General features: G+C 57.7%; 1 protein-coding gene across 2 annotated transcripts in view; it reads right to left on the bottom strand.

Moving 5' to 3' along the window:
- POLR3E (polymerase (RNA) III (DNA directed) polypeptide E (80kD)) overlaps positions 1-18,566 on the bottom strand; it is a 24,403-nt gene extending 5,837 nt beyond the window's left edge. Inside the window, exons 1-17 of one of the 2 annotated variants that reach the window (XM_014545423.1) lie at positions 18,337-18,566; positions 16,762-16,812; positions 14,239-14,316; positions 13,621-13,736; positions 13,142-13,224; positions 11,565-11,672; positions 11,227-11,276; positions 9,607-9,726; positions 8,614-8,699; positions 8,445-8,489; positions 8,270-8,361; positions 7,270-7,390; positions 4,025-4,106; positions 2,783-2,842; positions 2,546-2,703; positions 2,084-2,208; positions 1,157-1,680 (exon numbers count right to left, since the gene is read on the bottom strand). In XM_014545423.1, the coding sequence (XP_014400909.1) occupies positions 1,157-1,680; positions 2,084-2,208; positions 2,546-2,703; positions 2,783-2,842; positions 4,025-4,106; positions 7,270-7,390; positions 8,270-8,361; positions 8,445-8,489; positions 8,614-8,699; positions 9,607-9,726; positions 11,227-11,276; positions 11,565-11,672; positions 13,142-13,224; positions 13,621-13,736; positions 14,239-14,316; positions 16,762-16,812; positions 18,337-18,372 (1,935 nt within the window). In that variant the 5' untranslated portion in view covers positions 18,373-18,566. The remainder of the gene's footprint in view (positions 1-1,156; positions 1,681-2,083; positions 2,209-2,545; positions 2,704-2,782; positions 2,843-4,024; positions 4,107-7,269; positions 7,391-8,269; positions 8,362-8,444; positions 8,490-8,613; positions 8,700-9,606; positions 9,727-11,226; positions 11,277-11,564; positions 11,673-13,141; positions 13,225-13,620; positions 13,737-14,238; positions 14,317-16,761; positions 16,813-18,336) is intronic. The other variant, XM_005873356.2, reaches the window with a different exon arrangement.
- Between the last annotated feature and the right edge of the window lie 337 nt (positions 18,567-18,903).

The following is an 18,903-nucleotide window of genomic DNA, read 5'->3' as shown; positions in this document are numbered from 1 at the left end:
GAGGGGGAGGGCGGCGGGCGAGCGGTAGAGAAGGCCACAGTGTCCGGACACCAGCCCTCCCGAGAGGAAGCACGGCAAGAGCAGGTCCTGGGGCGAGGGGAGAGGAGACACCCCTCTCCGTGTCCCTCGCCTTGTGTCCCCTCCAGCCGCCCAGGATAGCCTGGCCCAGCTCAGAGAAGGGTGACCCCGCAGATAACGGCACCCATTTGCTGGGTGGTCAAGGAGGGGGGAGGGGGCATGGCCCCAGGCCCCAGCCCCTCTGTATGAGACATACCCAAGGAGGCTCCTTGCCATGAGGGCCAACTCCCCTGGGACAGCCTAGCCACCCCGGCATCCAGGGCCTCTTGGCCTAGTTTCTGTTCCTCAAATAGAGAGATGGGCCTGGGCCTCGGCCTCAGCTCACCCAAGGCTGCAGGCGCTCTGACCTCGGACTGCAAACATCAACGCCCCCTCACTAAGAGGCAGTGCAGCCCACCTCACCCTGCTGGCTGCTAGGTCCGGGCAGAGCCTGGGAGCTGGGAGGAGAGAAGAGCCAGCCAGCTTCCCTGCTTCCCCGAGGCCACAGCCTGGCACTCTCCACGCTCACGAAGGGGCTCCCCCGCAAGCCGGGGCCTGGTGAACAGCTCAGCTCATCTTAGCAGAAGCAGAAAGGACTTAGGAGCTGGAGCCACTATGCTGACGTTCAGAATCCAGCTGTCACCTCCTGGGCACTTGACCTTTAAACAGGCTCATCCCACTTCTCTGAAACCCAGTCTCTTCATCTGCGGGGTGCAAAGACCAGCAATACTAGAAATCACCCTAAAAAGGCCAAGGCTGGCAGGAGTGAGCTGAGGTGCCGGTGGGGGTGCTAGAAACCAGGACGGGCAGTGAGGTGTACGCTCAACATCTCACTCAGCCCTTGCCGAGTCCTGTGACACAAAAGCGAACTCGCCCACTTTAGAAGAGGGTGCAGGGCCCAAGGCTGGCTGGCCCCAAGTCACGCACAACCTCACAGGAGAGCCAAGATGCGAACCCAGGTCAGTGGTCTTCCCTAGTCCCCACGCCCCGTGCTGGCTCCCCCAAAGTTGGCTGGGCTCAGGCCACTCTGGAGTGACCAGACTTTTCTCTCGGGCCCCTTTCTACCCACCCGCTCCCCAAGGGTGCGGGCCCCACTTACAGGCACCAGTATCTGCTTGCAGCCAGCGGCCAGCACCGTGTCCTGCAGCATTCGGTCCGAGATGCCACTGAAGAGCGTGTGGCCAGGGGGCAGGCTAGCCAAGTGCAGGTTGAAGAGGCGCTTAAGCTCGCTCAGCGTGAGCACAAACTGTCTCTGGAAGGTGGCCTCCACAAAGGCCCGCAGCTCCTGGGCCACTGGGGTGCTGGCACAGCTGGGGGGCAGGTGCCCATTGAAGCCGTCCCCGCCTACGGCCCACCCCACAGGCAGCCCATTGGTCAGCCTGCTGTGGAAGCCACCACTGGGTGAGGTGTCCATGGGCTCGCCCTCCTCCATGGCTTGCTCCTCCTCTTCCTCTCCCTCCTCACTCAGGGGCTCCTCCTTGATCTGCACACCAGGCAGGACCGCGGACGCCCTGACCTGCTCCTTTCTCCGCTGCAGCTCCCGTTCCAGCAGCGTGTGGTTCTGCTGGGCCCTGCTCTTGGCTACTTGGACCCGCTGGTCCCCAGACACCAGCCCCGCAGGCCCTGTGCGGAGAGGAAGGCTGCTCAGGAGGGCGCAGAGATCGGGCAGAGGGGGCCCACGCCTCTCCACCCCAAGGACCATCCCTTCCATCCCGACAGGGGACAGGAACAGTGCAGGCCAGCTGGGCTGCGGCAGGTGGCCCACCTTGCCTTTCACTCCCACCTTACCCAAGTGGGTTGAGCTACCCCAGCAATGAGGGAAGAAAGAACTGGAAAAACCAGCTTCCCACGCTCAGAGCTCCAGGATGGGTTAGTGCTGAGCTCCTGCCAGGGCCTCCTCCCGCTCCTGCCTCCCCAAGAGAGCTAAGCGAGCAGGTGTCAGGGGCAAGTGCAGAAGTGCCTGGTCTGTGAGGCTGCAGCTCTGCCCGCGGCGGAGGTCGGTGGGAAGGGAAAGAGCCCCACATACTGTCTCCAGGCCCAGCCCCGAGCCCGCTGTGAGGTGAGGCCTGCCCAGCCGATCGCCGCACACCTGTTTGTCCATCCGGCTGCTTTGGCGTGGTTTCCTTCACCAGGTTATAGACTTTTTCTAATCTGAAAATAAGAGTCAACACTTACTCTAAACCACATCCCCATCATCTCACCACCCCAAACCCCGGGACAGCCTGGTGACTGAAGACACTGTGTGCTGGGAGCACTGTGGCCCTGCCTGCGGGCCAGGCCCACTCCCCGAGCCGCTGCTCGGCCTGCCTGTGGGCACACAAGCCCTGGCGCTGGCTCCTGAGCGCTCCCCTCCCCCTTCACATGACAGGCAGGTTCTGGCCACCACGAGTGGCGGTGTCAGGCCTCTGTGGGATTCTGGGGTCGGCCAGCAATGTCCACCTGAGTGGGAAGGGGGCACACAGCCCCTCGTCCACCCGGGAGCCCTTACTTGGCCTGGATGCCCGTCCACAGCATGTGCTGCCGCTGGACCACGTCGGGGTGCTTCCTGATGAACTCCCCGTCGTGCGGCAGGACGAACTCCCAGCCTCTGTTGATCCTCACCACGGCCATGTGCTCCAGAAAGTCCTTCACATCCTCCGCACAGAGCTGGGGGCGGGGCAAGGGTGAGGCCGGCCAGCCCCCAATGCCCCCAGCCCCCTCCCGCCAGATGGAGACCATCACTTACTTTTGTCACTGTGGCCACCTCTTTCCTCACCACCCACCGGCTCTGAGTGAACTTCCACATCTGCGGGGGAGAGAAGCATGTTCCAGGAGGCAGAGGTGGTGCTCCTGAGACGGGCCCCGAACCTGTGCCGCTGTCCTGGGAGCCAGGGCCGGGCCGACGTGGGTGTGGATCTGGCCGTGGGCGGTCACTTCAACTCTGCACCCTGTTTTCTCCTTCGTATAGGACCCCCAGGTTGTCTCCTCAAACAGGCAGCTGGACCTCCCCACCCGGGCCCCCAGACCACGAAGACACCGGGTCAGAGAGGTCTTGCCCGCCTGTCACCTATGAGAACTCTGCTTTGACCAGGCCCCAGACTGCATGGCGTCTGCAGGAACAGAGAAGGGCTGGCAGGCAGCGGAGGCCAAAGGTACCCGTGCAGGGTGAGCGAACCTGGGAGTGGATACACGCTGCATGCACTCTGACCCCCGGAGCCAAAGATAAAGCCACAGCACCTGGGCGCTGACCGCCACAGAGCTGGGCCAGCCAGTTGGGAAGAGGAAATGCAGACCCTCCTCAGCTTAAGGCCGCCCTGCACGAAGCAAACCACAGCCCGGTGGGCGCTCCGAGATGACCGCCTGTGGCACCCTGAGAACTCTGCCGGCACCCCAAGAACTCTGCCGGCACCCCGAGAACACTGCTGGCACCCTGAGAACTCTACTGGCACCGAGAGAACTCTGCCGAGGCAGGCACTGAGGTTCTGGATAAGGGCAGGGGTGGGGTGGGGGATGGAGATGACCAAGCTCGGGAGTTGCAAAAGCCAGACAGCCAGGCCAGAACACGCACGAGAGAAGCAGACACGCCCAGCGCCATGTGCACTGGGAACCGTCAGCCCTGTCCCAAGTGAGTGCTGTTTGGCTGTGGGCCAGTCCCACCAGACTCTCCAATTATTCAAGATGAGCTAGAAATCTGGTCTGTATCATAATTTTGATTTGCAAAAATCAACCCCCAAGGCAACATTTTAAGAACACCACTCAAGCCAAATGAAGCTCGTTGGCCAGAATCCTCAGGTTTGCAAGCCTCGGCGAGAGGAACTCAAAGGTCTGTATAACGCCAGGACCCTACAGCCCCTGCCCGGCCCTGCCCCGGCCCCACAGGCCTGGCCTTTGCGGCTGCCCTGGCCAAGGTCTCGGAAGCCCTGTGCTGCCCCCACCCTCCTCCCACAGCACCGTCACCCCCACCCGGACGCCAGAGGCTGGCACTTACAACGAAGTCTCGGCCCCGGCAGAGCACCTCGGCGGGCACACCACTGTGAGGGCTGGAGGAGTCCTTGGGGTACAGGATGTCACTGCCAATGAGAGTGGTGGCCGGTCAGTCCCTGTCCTCAGTCCCATCTGCCTCCCGTCCCCTGCCCAGGCCTCGCAGCCCCCCCTTAGAGCCCCGCTTATCCCAGCCTGGCTCTGTGAACATGTGTAGGAAAGAAACACACTCCCCTCCCCACCCCAAGTTCTTCTTCCTACCCCTTCTTTTTTTTTTTCTTAACAAATAGGAATTCCAATCCATTGAGAGAAATAAAGCTTTTAGGTTCATTTTTGTCTTTGTTGTTGTGTTTAATCCTGAGCACCTGAGAATATTTTCTCCCCATTAATTTTTAGAAAGAGTGGAAGGGAGGTGTGTGTGGGGGGGAGAGAGAGAGAGAGAGAGAGAGATGGATCGAGATCCACTGGTTGCACACATCCCGACCAGGGCCGGGGATCGAGCCTGCACCCGAGGTACGTGTCCTTGGCTGGAATCAAACCTGAGACCCTTCAGCCCACAGGCTGACGCTTTAACCACTGAGCAAAACCGGCTGGGCCCTCCCACCCCATCCTGACCCCCTCCTCTCCCCCGCCCACCACAACTGGCCCAGCCCCAAGGCCGCTGCGCAGACATGAAGGGGCCAGGGGCTCAGACGCAGACATGGCCAGCCCAAGACTCTGGGAAAACAGTGGGTCCCACGTGGAAAGCACATGCAAGCCCAAGAGAGATCAGTGATCGAGGGGGTGAGGGGCAGGGCCGGGACCTGGACAGGCCCTGAGCACCAGTGGGGGGAAGCCTGAGAGAAGGGGCCAGCATTAGGCTCAGAGAACTTCGGGGCCGAGGCAAATGCGCAGGCGTGAGGCTTTCTACACGCATGTCCACAGCACAACCCTCCCCAGCTCACAGGCCTGCTGCCCAGGACACACTCACCACCCGACACCACCTCTGCTCCTGCTGCCCCACCCCCTCAATCCTACCTGGCCACCAGCTACTACCCATCCTTGAGGTTGAGCTCCGTGCCCCCACCTTCCCATAAACACTCTCGGGACAGGGACAGGGACAGGGACCTGGCCCTGGGTGCTCACTGCTACCACAGAGAGCAGGTCGCTGCTAAGCAGGTGTGGAATGAAAGTGGCCCAGGCCCCGGACCTCTACGTTCTGTGCCCGCTCGGGCCCCAAAGATCGGAGGTCAGGACAGCGTGTGAATGACAGTGCCCTGTAGGGCCCAGGACAAGCAGACACACCGGACAAATGTGTGACTGTTGCATCATCCCCTCACAGGACAACAGGGACAGGGCGGAAGGAGCCACAGGGCGGAAGGAGCCACAGGCCTTGCTGGGGTGGCCAGGGCAGCGCCAGGGCAGAGACCACAGCAGGACCCAAAGACCACAAAGGCCCAGTCACAGGGACAGACCACCAGCTGAAAGGGGCGGCCGCACCAGGGGCACCTGTGGTGCTGGGCAAAGTTGCAACCCCAGCCGTGGCAGCCTCACTGCCAGGGGTTGGCAGTGTCTCTCTCTCTGGGCCAATGTCCTCCAGTGTATAACAGGATGGCCCCTGGCTCTCGTGCATGGGTGACAACACCAGGCCCCATCTAATGAGTGATGTGCACCGAGAAGGAAGATACCGAATGCATATGCAGGGCCTCTGCTTCCCAGGGTGAGGGCGCCACCCTGTGGCCATGACATGAATATACTTTATAATTAATCAAATGGGTATTCATGGACTTTTTGCAGTGAATTGCTTTTTTTTAATTGGTCTTAGAGAGAGAGAAAGGGAGAAGAGAGAGACAGAGAAACATCGATGTGAGAAATATCAACTGGTTGCCTCCCGCATGCGCCCCGACCAGAGCGGGGTATGTGCCCTGACTAGGTATCGAACCCACAACCTCTTGGTGCATGGGATGACGTTCCAACCAACGGAGCCACACTGGCCAGGGCCACAGTGCATTACTTTTATAAAAATTTGTAACAATTCACTCTTTAACAGCCTTTTCACTTTATATCACACTTTCTAAAAAGTGTGTACATTATACCATTTAGAACTCATATAATTCAAATGTGTATAAAATGTAGGTAGCCACACTGTATTCACCAAGGGTCTACTCTGTGCCAGGCATTATACTGAGTACTGGGGACGTAAGGGAGTCAGTCAACAGGCAGTCCCACCCCCTTGAAACTGACAGTCTGATGCAAGAGGCAGACAGACTGGAGAGGAATCTCAGGAAAAGAGAAACTGCTGAAGACATCAAGTCATAAATTTAAGACCTATGAAACCCAACAGGACACATCAAAAGTTCGCCCTTAGACACACCTTCGTGAACTGCAAAGCCAAAGCAAGAGAGAATCTTAAAAGCAGCCAGAGGGGACCGAGCAGAGGCCCTTCCGAGGAGCACACTCGACAGGAGTGGGCTTGGCGGCCAGAACACAGTACGGAAAGCACATGGGCTGCTGGGCCTTATGCCCAGTGGGGAGTCTCCTTCAAGAACAAGGCTGAGCCCTGACCGGTTTGGCTCAGTGGATAGAGCGTCGGCCTGTGGACTGAAGGGTCCCAGGTTCGATTCCAGTCAAGGGCATGTACCTTGGTGGCGGGCACATCCCCAGCGGGGTGTGCAGGAGGCAGCTGATGGATGTTTCTCTCTCATCGATGTTTCTAATTCTCTATCCCTCTCCTTTCCTCTCTGTAAAAAATCAATAAAATATATTTTTTAAAAAAAAGAACAAGGCTGAAAGAGACGGTCACCCTCAGGCTCCACTGGAGAACCGCCACAGCACTCCTTAGCAGAAGGAGCTCGGAGAGACACAGAAATAATGAACACAATCCAAAGGCAAATATGTGAGCAGATCGAAAGAATGCCAACCAGATACTATGTCTTGTGGGGTTTAAAGTAGAGAGAAGGACACTATACACCAGCACGTGAGTTGGAAGATAAATGTAAAACATTCTGAGTTCTTTGAATTATCCTGGATGAGGGCAAAAAGCAGCAATTAATATAAACTGAGACAAGTCACGAGTGCATGCTGAAATCTGTAGGGAATCATTAAAACAGTTACGAAAGGGTGACTTCCAAATCAGCAGGAAAAATGGAATAAAAGAAGAAAGAGAAGGTAAGAATATTAAATGCAATGCAGGCAGATTTAACCCAAATATCAGCAACCATATTAAACATAAGTGGATTAAGTGCTCCCATTAAGGGGCTACAGACAACTTACCTCTTCACCACCCAATTTCCTTGGACTAACATCGCCACCTTCTGGATGCCACGCAGAACAGCCACGGAGTCCACAGAGGGGCCCAGGAGGCTCATCAAGTTGGCAAAAGGCATGACCTTCACTGAGGAGGAAGAGACATCAGACCAGGGAAGAGGAGCCTGGGCCCTTCCCTGTCCCCCACGGGTCTGCCTGTCCAGCTCAAAGAGCAGCCCAGCCCGTGAGCGACACCCAGGACACGGTTCCGTGGATCCTGAAGGCTATGCCCATGAGGAAGACCAAGTGTCAGGAGACACTCGCCATTCTACTCAGGTCCAGAGGTTCAAAACTGCCCCAGGATCACCTGGCTAGTCAGCGGCAGAGTCGGAATGAGACGCCAGGTCACCGGGGTCCAGAGTCCACGCACTTAACCTTTGTGCTCTGCTCACCCCAACTGCCTGAGCCCCCCACCCAAGTGAGCAGGGCCGGGCCGGGCCGGGGAAGGCCCTCAGTTCTGCAGCCCCAGGCACAGCAGGAGCTCTGCTCTGCTCGGGCCCCAGAGACCTTGGAGTGGGCATCTCAGAAGAAGAGCCCAGGACCTGGGACTCAGCTCTGAGGTTCAAGGCTCATGTCTGCCGCTCATCGGCTCCAGGCGCCCACACGTTCTGGCTTGCAGAATCCTCCAAGAAAAAGACCCGCCCTGCGTGGGCACCACGCACTGCGCAGGTGAGCACGCTGAGGACGGCAGCTAATGGTCATGGGCAGGGCTCGGGAGCAGCCCCTGGCAGCCCCCGGAGCTACCAGTCCCTTTTCATAGATTCACAAATTAAGGCTCAGGAAGGTGCTCACACAGCAGGGGAGGTGTGGGGAGCCCAGCCCTTAAGGGGCCACCAGGTGCCATCGAAACTGTAAAACTGGGCAGCTCCAAGCAGAGGGCAGAAGGAGCCTCTGGCCTCACCCCTGGTCCTCAGTCTGTCCCCGACTCGGGAGGTGGAGGGTCCAATGAGCACCCACAAGCACCCACCGTTCTTCATCAGGATCTTGATCTGATCGGCCAGGGGCAGGGTGCGCAGCTGGGCCATGGACAGGACGTTGCTGGGGGCCACAGGTTTGTCTCTGTTAGGAACACGGGCAGCGGGTCAGAGGCTGGTCAGAGGACACAGGCAGAGCCCTGGTGTTGCCCAGCCCGCTCTACTCACTTCTCCTCCTCCTGGCTGGGCGGCACCAACATCAGGAGGTACTCACTGCGGAGGGGAGAGGGCAGGTCAGCGGCAGTCCCCCGGCTGAAGCCTCCTCGCCAGCAGCCAGAGGCCCAGCCCTCCCACGTCGCTCCCCAGGCTCCCCCAGGGGCCACAGTGCCAGTCCCACCTGGGCGACTTGATGAGCTCCGTGTTTTCGGCGCTGCTGCAGCCCTGGCACAGCAGGTACTGGCGCTCGTGCTCAGAACGGCTGTCCTGCGGGGGGAAAGGGGGGGGGGACACCTCAGCTGAAGCCCCGCAGCCCTCCACCATCCAGTTCTCACCACTTGCCGCTCTAACCACCCACTGTGCTGCCCCTCAGCAGCTACCTGACAGATTTCATGGCTGCACAGCCCCAGCATGGTGCCTCAGGGCCTGCCTGTGACACGGGAACATAGAAGCAATGACAGCTAGCATTCAGTGAGTACCTACTGTGTGCCAGGCTCTGTACCAAAGGCCGTAATTAACACCAACTCACCTATCCTCAAAGTAATGCCAAGTCAGGGCCTATTATTATTATTCCCATTTTATAGATAAACAGATTTAGAGAGGTTAGGTAACTTGCCCAAGGTCACACACTAGGAAACAGCAGAGCTGTTTGACCCTGAGGCAAAGGCTCTGTCAACACAAATCTCTCCCAGGAAGGTTCCAGAAAAACGCTGGGAGCCCTAGCCTGTGGGGTGCAGGGAGCTAATATTCAGTTGCTTCCCTCCTCCACACAATTTCAAGAACTAGGTCCCAGAGTCAATGCACGAGATGAAAGCGAGCACAGTAAGTCACCTCGGCAGTTCCACGGCGACCTGGGCCGTGTGACATGGCCAACTGCCTGAGGTTCAGGGCCCACAGTGCGTGGAAGACAGGTAAGCAAACAGAAGCCCCCTCCAAGCCCAGCAAGAGGCTTGCTCACGCTGGGGCGCTGGGGCACACCAGGACCGGAGGGGCAGCCCATGCCTCCCTCTGGGGTAGAGTGGACACTGGAGTCAGGACACACTGCCTGCAGGATGTGATCCCCTCGCCCTGGGTGTTAGCAAGTGGCCACGACTGAACCTCAAGTAAGGGAGAGGTGACACAATGAGGCCACACTGCAGTCCTTCCTGGCACTGGCTCCCCCGGACCCGCTCACCCTCAGGCCGTGGTAGTGCAGGTGGACCCAGGGCTCCTCAGCATGCTTCTTCTGCAGGAACTCGTAGGACTGCACGCGGCGCTGCCGAGCCTGCTCCGACTCGGGCCGGGAGAACCGCACCTGGGACAGGAGGGGAGACATGATGGCCTGGGCACTTCCTGGGCTGCGGTCCCAGCCCCCCAGGAGGCCACATCGGGGGTACTTCCCACAGCCACCCTCCCCTCATGTCCTCACAGGTCTTTTAAATTCAGTTCTGATCATGTCCCTCTGTGACCTGCCAACACAGGCCAGGGGGCAGCTTTCTCAGGGTCACCACCTGCCCGCACCCAGTCCGTTTCCACTCTGCCTGGTGGCAATACCCCCATTCTCCTATGAGAAACACCAGTTCCCCTTTAGTTCCTACCTAGTATCCCTCCCCTCAAACACACATTCCCAGCTACAGCGGTGGGCAGGCGGCTCAGACCTGGGCAATTTGAGCAAATCCCCTAGAGCACAGGGACTGGTGCAGGGTCGGCTAAACCTCGGAGTCCATTCTGAAACTTTACTCAGAAGTAATGAGAAAGACGTTCCTTTCCCCCGGGGTCTTGGAAGCTGGGAGGATGTGAGCCTGGAGCTGGGACAACTCTCTCTACCACTGGGGACAGACACCTGGCCTGAGAAAGAGGCCAAAGAGGAAGACTACACCTAGAGATGGAGAAACCAGGTCTCATAACAGAGTCTGAGCACCTGAATGCAGCCATACCCGAAGTTACCCCTCAACTTTCAGTAACGAGAACCCTTCTTACCCACGCCATTTACATCTGGCATCTGCTGCTTGGGGTCCAGGTGGAGCCAAGCCCGAGTCACCTCTCTGTGAAAGGGGCGCTGGACACTGCCTGGGCTGCAGGACTCTGAGGTCCTACAGGAGGCCTTGAAGGCACACAGGCCTGAGAACGCCCGGCTAAAGGGCCAGAGAGCACCCAGGAGGGGAAAGAGGTATCCAGGTCATCCAGCAAGCTACTGGGAGGACACATGCATCCCCCATGTTGGTTATGCCAGAACCCATCAGCCTCCAAGGCTATGCAAACACCCACAGCTTTAGCCACCCATGTACCATCCATGTCATTTGTGCAGTATTTTAAATACTGACTCATTTAACCTAAATAAACTTAAATGGGGGAGACTTTATAAGGTCAATATTTGAAAGGTCAAGATTCTTCCTACAATCTCTGAAATGCAGGAATAACTATTGAGATAGAAGCGCTTCAGACCTGCACCACTGGAGACAGAATCACACAATCACACAGGGCTGTGGCCCATGGCAGACAATGTTCGCATGTGCATGGGACCCCTATGCCCTGGCTTCCTCTCCACACAAGTCCAGGAAGCCAGGATGCCATCTCCCACACATGCAGGGCCGCCGTCCTGCCCACCGCTGGGATAGCTCAGCAGGGCAGAGGCTCGGCGGTCCCTCCAGGCAGCCCAGCAAGAGGGCCCTGAGGAGCAGGCTGTTCCTGCATCCGCTTCACCAGAGTGCACCCTCTGCACAGACCCCCTTGCTCCTTGCTCTCCAGACCACTGCGCTGCAAAGTGGCCCTGCTGCCCCTCCGCCCACACCCTCCCTCTGGGGCTGGAGCTCACCGTGATCTGCTTCACATCTTCTTCTGCCTCGTCCTGCGAAGAGTCCCCCGCTGCGAGAGAAACAGGCTGCTCACAGCCTTGGAGACCTCCGCTCCCGCCCTCACCCCCACCCCCACCCCCAGGTAGATGCATGTCAGTGGCTCAAAATGGGGTACAAGTTTCCCCCGAGGGGACGTTTGGAAATGCATGGAGGCATTTTGGGAGGTGGGTGCTACTGGCACCCAGTGGGCAGAGGCCATGGGTGCTGCTAAGCATCTGTAACCCATCCCTTCCATACTCTTCCCTTGGCCAGCCCCTCCCGCCTAGTCAGAGATAGATGGCAGGGCTGGGCAGCTCACCCTCGCTGGCTGCCTCCCTCTCCCGGTGCTTGGCGTCGGCCTTATCCAGGTAGGAGAAGCTGGGCCGAAGCTGCAGGATGCCGTGCAAAGGCGTCAGGTGGAGCTCACCTGTTGGAGGAAGGACTTCCACCTGACTCCAGGAACTGAGCCAACCCCCCCGCCTGGTTCAAGGCAGTCAGGCACCAAGGGCCCCGGACTCCACTGAAGGCCTTGGCCCAATGGCAAACCACCTCCCGCCTCTGATCCTAGGGCCTTGGGACCACCAGGCCGACCCCTCCCAGCCACCCCGGCCCTGCTGGACACAGCAAGCACACAACCGGGATCAGGACGGGAACGCTGACTCAGCCACGTCCGAAATGCCTGCCTGCAAACCTCCTCCACCAACACCCAGCCCCTGCCGTCAACTGCTGCTCCCACCACGCCAGGCAACCAATCCACAAACACACGCCTTTCCCCGCCAGGCCTCGGTCAGACACCCTCACGGCCTCCCTAACCCCACACCCGAGAGTCCCTCATCCTCCGCCTCTTCCTGCCAGAATCCCACCGTCCCATTAAGAAGTTAGCTACTGAAGTGCAGAGGAGCCCACACTCTGATGAAGGCCATGGCTTCTCCTGGGAGGCAGTGCAGAGACCATCTATCTTACAGGTGACCGTGGGCTTCGGAGAGCAGAAACCAGAGGCCAGGCCCCGAGGGAGCAGGACGCTCCACATAAAGAGCAACTGAGTGGCCGTCTGGCTGCCAGGAAGGTGATGTTAAACATGTAGAAGAGTTACTTGATGCTACTTTTGATTCTATTCTATTTTGTTTGCTAAGTATTCACATTAGTTTCACTTATTGCTTCATAAACTCTAAATACTTACAAGACCTTGTACTTTTTAGCAGGTTTGAAATGTAATTCACATGCGATACAATTCAATGTGTTCTATCTAACATATGCAGAACTGCACAACCAGCACCACAATCAATTTAAGAACGTTCCATCACGCGCCGAAACCTGTAAGCAGCAGTCACTCCCCACCCATCCCTGGCACCCACGCCCCTGCGTTCTGTCCCTGTGCATCTGTCCGTTCTGGACCTTTCGTATGAATGGGAGCACAAACGTGGGGCCTTGCCCTCCAGGCTCCTCGGTGTCTGCCCCTCACTCTGAGGTGACTGAGAATGCTCCCGAGTGGCTACACCATGTTGCCATCCACACCGGCTCATGGACAGACAGCTGCACGCTCCGTTTCACCAGCACGAATAATGCTGCTAGACACACGCAGGTACAAGTTTTTCTGTAAACACAGCTTTCATTTCCTCGGGCAGATCTGCCTGTAATGGCACCTTGTATTTAAAACAAGTCCACCACCTGTCTCGAAAGTTATGCTGTGTGTGCCCTGGAGCCCGATCCCTGTCAGGACAGGCTGCGGCTAACGGGAAGTCCTTGACAGCCGACTCTGGAGCCGTGACAATCTGTCATTTGCACAAGCTGCCTGGCCCCTGTGGGTGTCTAGCATTTGGGGGAGAGGGGCTGGACACCAGGCTAGAGCAGGCCCCTCCCAGCCCCAGCCCAGCCCGCTTCCCACCCCCTCAGTACCTTGCCTGTAGAGCGCAGCAGCATAGCGGGATGTGTTACTGGTGGTCTGGGAGGAGCAGAATGTCTGCTTGTCCATCAGCTTCCTGGGAGCACAGGGAGAACGGGTGTCCAGGGGGGAAGCACCAGCCCCAGGCCTGGCAGGCACAGCCCCCTCGACTTCAGACGCCTTCTGAAACCCAACAGCCAGGGACCAAGCCCACAGGACAGGCTACATGTGCAGCCAGAGGGAAGCTGAGGTGACAAGCAGGGGGTGGGAGCCCCTACACTCCTCAGGGCCCCGGGAAGGACTTGGTGGGAGGAGCCACCTCGGGGAAGCCCTTTCCCAGGGGAAGGGTCTGCACCAGGCCCGCTACTCGAAGGTGGGAGGCAGGGGGCCGGAAGCCAGCTCTGGGGCACAGGCCCCGACATCTGAGCCCTGAGCAGGCACATTTGGACAGAGTGAAGCTCGAGGCCCGGAGGCCAGGAGGCCAGGGACTCACGAGGAGTAGGTGCTGGTCTCGTCTGCGCAGGTGCCATCCACATTCAACGCGATCTGCTCCCCTTTGCTGCGGCAGTAGTTGGGGTTCAGGGTGTCGATGGCCATCTCAAGCTCTACCTGGAAGCACCAAGCACCCCCACCAGCCATGAGGACTCCAAGGCACAGCCCTCAGGGGACCCCCGACTGCCCCACTCCTGGCCCTGCGGGAAGCAGGGCACCTGTCCCGCCCCAGGGGCTCAGCTTCCGTCTACACCACAGGCCACAAACCCAAATTCCAACAGAAAAGGCCAGAGTGGTTTTAGGGAGGCGGGAGAGGGTCGTGTCATTTTGTCAGCCCTTCCCCACAGCTCCACACCCCCAGAGGCCGACAGCTGAATTAAAAATCAAGAGACTTCTCATAGAAACCTTACTTTCACTTTCTCTCGGAAAGGCGGTTCCCAGCTGTCCTGCCCCCAGGCCTTTCCCTCCTGGAGGCTCCCTCCTCCAGGCCTCTCTGGAGCTGCCCACCTTCCTCAGCTTTCACAGCCCTGCAAGTGGCTGTTCTCCTAGCCCCCAGCAGGACCATCCTCGCCTCCACCAGCTCCCACCAGCCCTCCTTCCAGCACAGAGGGCAGCCCACCTTCTGCTGCTTGGGCTTGATCCTGGCCGAGAGGTGCGGGATGTCATCGTAGGTCATCGAGGCTGGGCGCACAGGGTACTGGAGGGAAGGAAGGCATCAGTGCTCCCTGCCCAGCCCCCGCTCTCCGCAGCCTCCCCTTCTCACTGGCTCCACCTGGCCTCCTTCCAAAGAACTGCTCAGAGGCCTCCAACTTCCCACGGGCAAGCCCCAGCCTCAGGAACCCAGAGCCGCACATCACCCTGTGGGCTCTGGCACCCGCAGAGCACCGCATGGAGTCAAAAGGGAGGTCGTCCAAGGGAGCCAAGAGGGAAAACAAGACTGGCCAAGTGCCGCTCAGGCCGAAGCCGGGCGAGGCCACGCGGGAACGCACCGCCGCAGTCTCTCCTGCTCTGGAGGGACTTTCCCGGAACGGAAAGATGAAGACAGAGGACGGAGCTGTCTGCCACTGACCTCAGAGAGCCCCCTGGGCCGCAGCGTCGCTACGTGTGACGTTATTTTTATGTCACACCTTAAGGTACTGCTCTGAACACACTCGCGAGCCACATGCGGCTCTTTGGCCCATTGAGTGTGGCTCTTCCACAAAATACCGACTTCTGCGCATGGGCCACGAAGTTTCAATCGCACTGTACATGCGCGCCCGCACGTGCTATTTTGTGGAAGAGCCACGCTCGAGGGGCCAAGAGCCGCATGTGGCTCTCGAGCCGCAGTTTGCCGACCACTGCACTAGGGCCATATTTCCATGTCAATCCTCACTGTCGCACTTCTCTGTCCTCCACCACAAATACGCTACTGAGTGAACGGCCGAGTCATGTTTGGACGCCCTCTCCGAAAGCCCCACAGCGGCCCCGCCAGTGAGCCTGGGAGCTGTGCAGTGCGAGGTGAGCGCTCCTGCGGGGCCACGTCAGGATGGCATCTAGCCAAGGAAATGACGCTTCCTAGAAGCCGCTCCGGTGGCAGTAAGGCGACCTTCTCTGCTTCCTGGGCTGGAGGCTGGAGCCCAGCCCATCTGGAAAGAATGGTGGTGAAGGGCGCAGGTTCTGAAGGGAGGGCCCAGCCCCAAAGCTGACAAAAGCAGAGCCTGGGGGCACAGATGCCAGCCCTTACCCTGGCACACGCTTGCAGTGCCGCTGCTGCTGCCCTGTCCCAGGCCCCACCCCAGACAGGCCCCGTGCACAACTTATAGCCTCCCTGTGCCTCGTTTTATTGTATGCAACATGGGGAAAAATACTTTAAATAAGAACCAGATGGTCAGGAATGAAAATGGTACAAAACAGTCTGGCAGTTCCTCAAAACGATGAGCTTCCATGTGACCCAGTAAACCCACTCCTAGGGATACACCCCAGAGCAATGAAAACACATATCCACTCAGGCACCTGCAGGGGAAGGGCACTGCAGCGTTCATTACACGTGAGAGCCAATACAGCACCGACTGATGCACGGATAAACAAAACGTGCTGCGTACAGACCCACACTGTGGGGTTATTCCTCCATAAAAAGGAATGAGCCACTGATATGCCGGTGAATCTCAAAAACATCATGCCAAATCATGACAGCCAGACACAAAAAAGGCCACATATTGTGTGATTCCAGGACAGGCAAACTCATAGAGACAGAAAATAGGTTAGCCCAGCTGGTATGGCTCAGTGGTTGAGCATCAACCTATGAACCAGGAGGTCACACGATTCCCAGTCAGGGCACATGCCTGTGTTGCAGGCTTGATCCCCAGTAGGGGGTGTGCAGGAGAAAGCAAATCAATGATTCTCATTATTAATGTTTCTTTCTCTCCCCCTTCCTCTCTGAAATCAATGAAATATATATGTATATACACATACATATACATATATACAAAATAGGGTGATGGTTCCCTAGGGCTGCAGGTGGGAATGGGGAGGGGGACAAACGTCCTAAAATAAACTGTGGTGCTGGCTGCACAGTCCTATGAACAGACTAAAATCCATTGCTTTATACACTTAAATGGGGGAATCATATGTTGTGTAGATTAGATCTCAATAAAGCTGTTACAAAATTACAGTAACAATAAGCACACAGGGTTATTGTGGGATAAATGAGTTTAAGTGCTTGAAGTGAGGTCAGCGCACAGTCCACGCTCAATACTGTGAGCCACGATATCCGGGAGGGAGGGGCCCGGTAATATCGGTGGCTGTCAACTTAGTGCCAGCTCTGCACCAGGTAGCATTCTAATCCCCATGGGGACCCTCCAAGTCGGGAATTAACACTCTCACCATTTTGCAAATAGGAAAACTGAGGCACAGCGATGCAGGAACTTACCCAGGGCTGGCAGCTAGGTGGAAGCGGAGCTTTAGCCAGACCACGGCTCTGCCTCTGGGCTGCCTTGCTCTCTCATCTTGGAAATGAGAGACTATGTAACCCACCCACGAGAACGAAGAGAGCTGTCCTATCACCCTCGGAGGTCTCCAGGGTTCTTGGCCCCACTCCCCCCACTGCGCGTCCACCACCCACCAGTACCTGCTTTCCTTCTTTACCTCCAGGTCCCACAATTACCTGAAACAGATAGAGCTTCTCCGCCAGACTTTTGGCCAAGTACACGTCGACCTGGGGACAAGGAAAGAAGATTTAGCCAGGAGACAGACCCAGGGCTGCCCTGCCCGCTGGTGTGAGGGGCAGTGGCCCCAAAGCAGTCTGGGGCTGGAGGGAGAGCTCAGCCATTGCTAACACCAAAGGGAACCAGGTCTCCAATCTGGACACAGCCAGGGCCCCTCCCTCAGGCTCCCAGGGCCCTACCCAGGTTCACTGTAATTGAATAAACTGCCTTCCCTGGGGCTGCCCAGAGGAGGGCCAATGCTTTTCTGATGCAGATGCAGGGGGGGGGGGGGGGGGGGGGGGGTGCCTTCCACCACCCAGCCTGGATCCGCCTAGCGCCCTGGCCACACCGAGGGGCCTGCAAGCCCCTTGGGAGACTGCCTGGCCCGACTTTCTTTCTTCTTCACACTAACCTCCCTGCCCCACCATGCCCTGCCTGCTCCCAGCTCCTCACAGGAACCATGCACCTACTCTCCCGGCTCCAGGCCTGGAGGACTGGTGAAGGGCCCAGGCGCAGGGGAGGCGGTGCAGGGCCTTCTTGGTGGAGGAACAGCATGTGCAAAAGCCCAGAGTTCTAGGGTGTGTCCTCATCGGCACTGAGACCCCGCCTCCTCAGTGTCTCCCAGAGCCCCTCCTGCCCGAGGCTCACTGTCCTCAGAGCCCCAGTGAAGTGAAGGGGAGATGGCAGACCCGTTCCTTCGTTCAACAAATAATGCCACTGACTATTACGTCCAAGGACCTGAACCTGGCTTTGGGGACACGGTGAACAGAATAAAACCTCTGTTTTCGCTTTCTCCCAGCCGGCATGGCTCAGTGGTTGAGCACTGACCTATGAACCAGGAGGTCATGGTTCGATTTCCAGTCAGGGCACAGGCCTGGGATACGGGCTCGATCTCCAGTCAGTGACTCTCATCATTGATGTTTCTATCTCTCTCCCTCTCCCTTCCTCTCTATATTTAATAAAAATATTCCTCTCAATAAAAATGTTTTTTTAAAAACCCATAAAACTCTACTTTCTCCAAGCTTCCATCTAGCAGAAGGAGACTTAAGTCTAGGGCAGCCGTGGGCAAACTACGGCCCCCGGGCCAGATCCGGCCCGTTTGAAATGAATAAAACTAAAAAAAAAAAAAAAAAAGACCATACCCTTTTATGTAATGATGTTTACTTTGAATTTATATTAGTTCACACAAACACTCCATCCATGCTTTTGTTCCGGCCCTCCGGTCCAGTTTAAGAACCCATTGTGGCCCTCGAGTCAAAAAGTTTGCCCACCCCTGGTCTAGGGCTAAGTGCTGTGGCCAAGTGCAAGGCCAGGCCGAGGTAAGGGGCAGAGGGCTAGGGCCGAGGGGCAGTGTGCAGAAGGCCACACAACCACAGGCTGGTCAGGAAAGCCACTCTGGCACGGAGATGCCAGCAGAGACCTGGAGAGAGGGAGGGAGCCAGCCAGGCAGGCACCTGGGGAAAGAGGTCCCAGTCTGGCTGGAGGATGGGCAGAAGAAACCCAGCCCCTGCCTGCAGCCTGGGCACAGCATTTACCTCCTGTACGACTGGGTCATCCTCTTCATTGGCCATACTAGGGGGGAGCCAGCCGTGAGGTCCGCAGACTCAATCTGTAAGGGAGAGCGGAAGGCCTGGCCTGTCAGTCACCGTCCAGCCGACACTCCACTGTGCCCATTCCGTAACAGGTGCTGCTCTGGGACTCTGGGAGGGAGGAGCCCAAGACAAACAGTTGTTGATCTTCTTTCTACATGTTTCCTGGAGTCAATAATGACAGCCAATATATAATCCATCCATCGGCACCCAAAAGAGAGAAACCACCATACCATGGGTGCAGACGGGGTGGGAGCTGCACCTGGGGGAAGGATGACCAGTTGGAAGGGTTTTTCTGACCACTCACAGTAACAATTCGCCAGAACGGAGGCTGGCTGAGCCACAGCCATGATCACAGCACTCGGGAGGGAACTAACTGGGACCATGGGAAGTTTTAAAAACGATTCAGAGAATTCTGGTCAAGATGGTGAGGCAAGAAGCAGCAATGCTCGCCACGGCCACATTACAATTACCACTAAATTACACAACAACCACGTTTGAGAGCCACCTGAA

The sequence above is a fragment of the Myotis brandtii genome, unplaced genomic scaffold (assembly GCF_000412655.1).
Source record: "Myotis brandtii unplaced genomic scaffold, ASM41265v1 scaffold407, whole genome shotgun sequence".
NCBI classification, from domain to species: Eukaryota; Metazoa; Chordata; class Mammalia; order Chiroptera; family Vespertilionidae; genus Myotis; species Myotis brandtii.
Note: the sequence above shows the minus strand (reverse complement) of the source record. Positions and strands in the feature narration are given on the sequence as shown.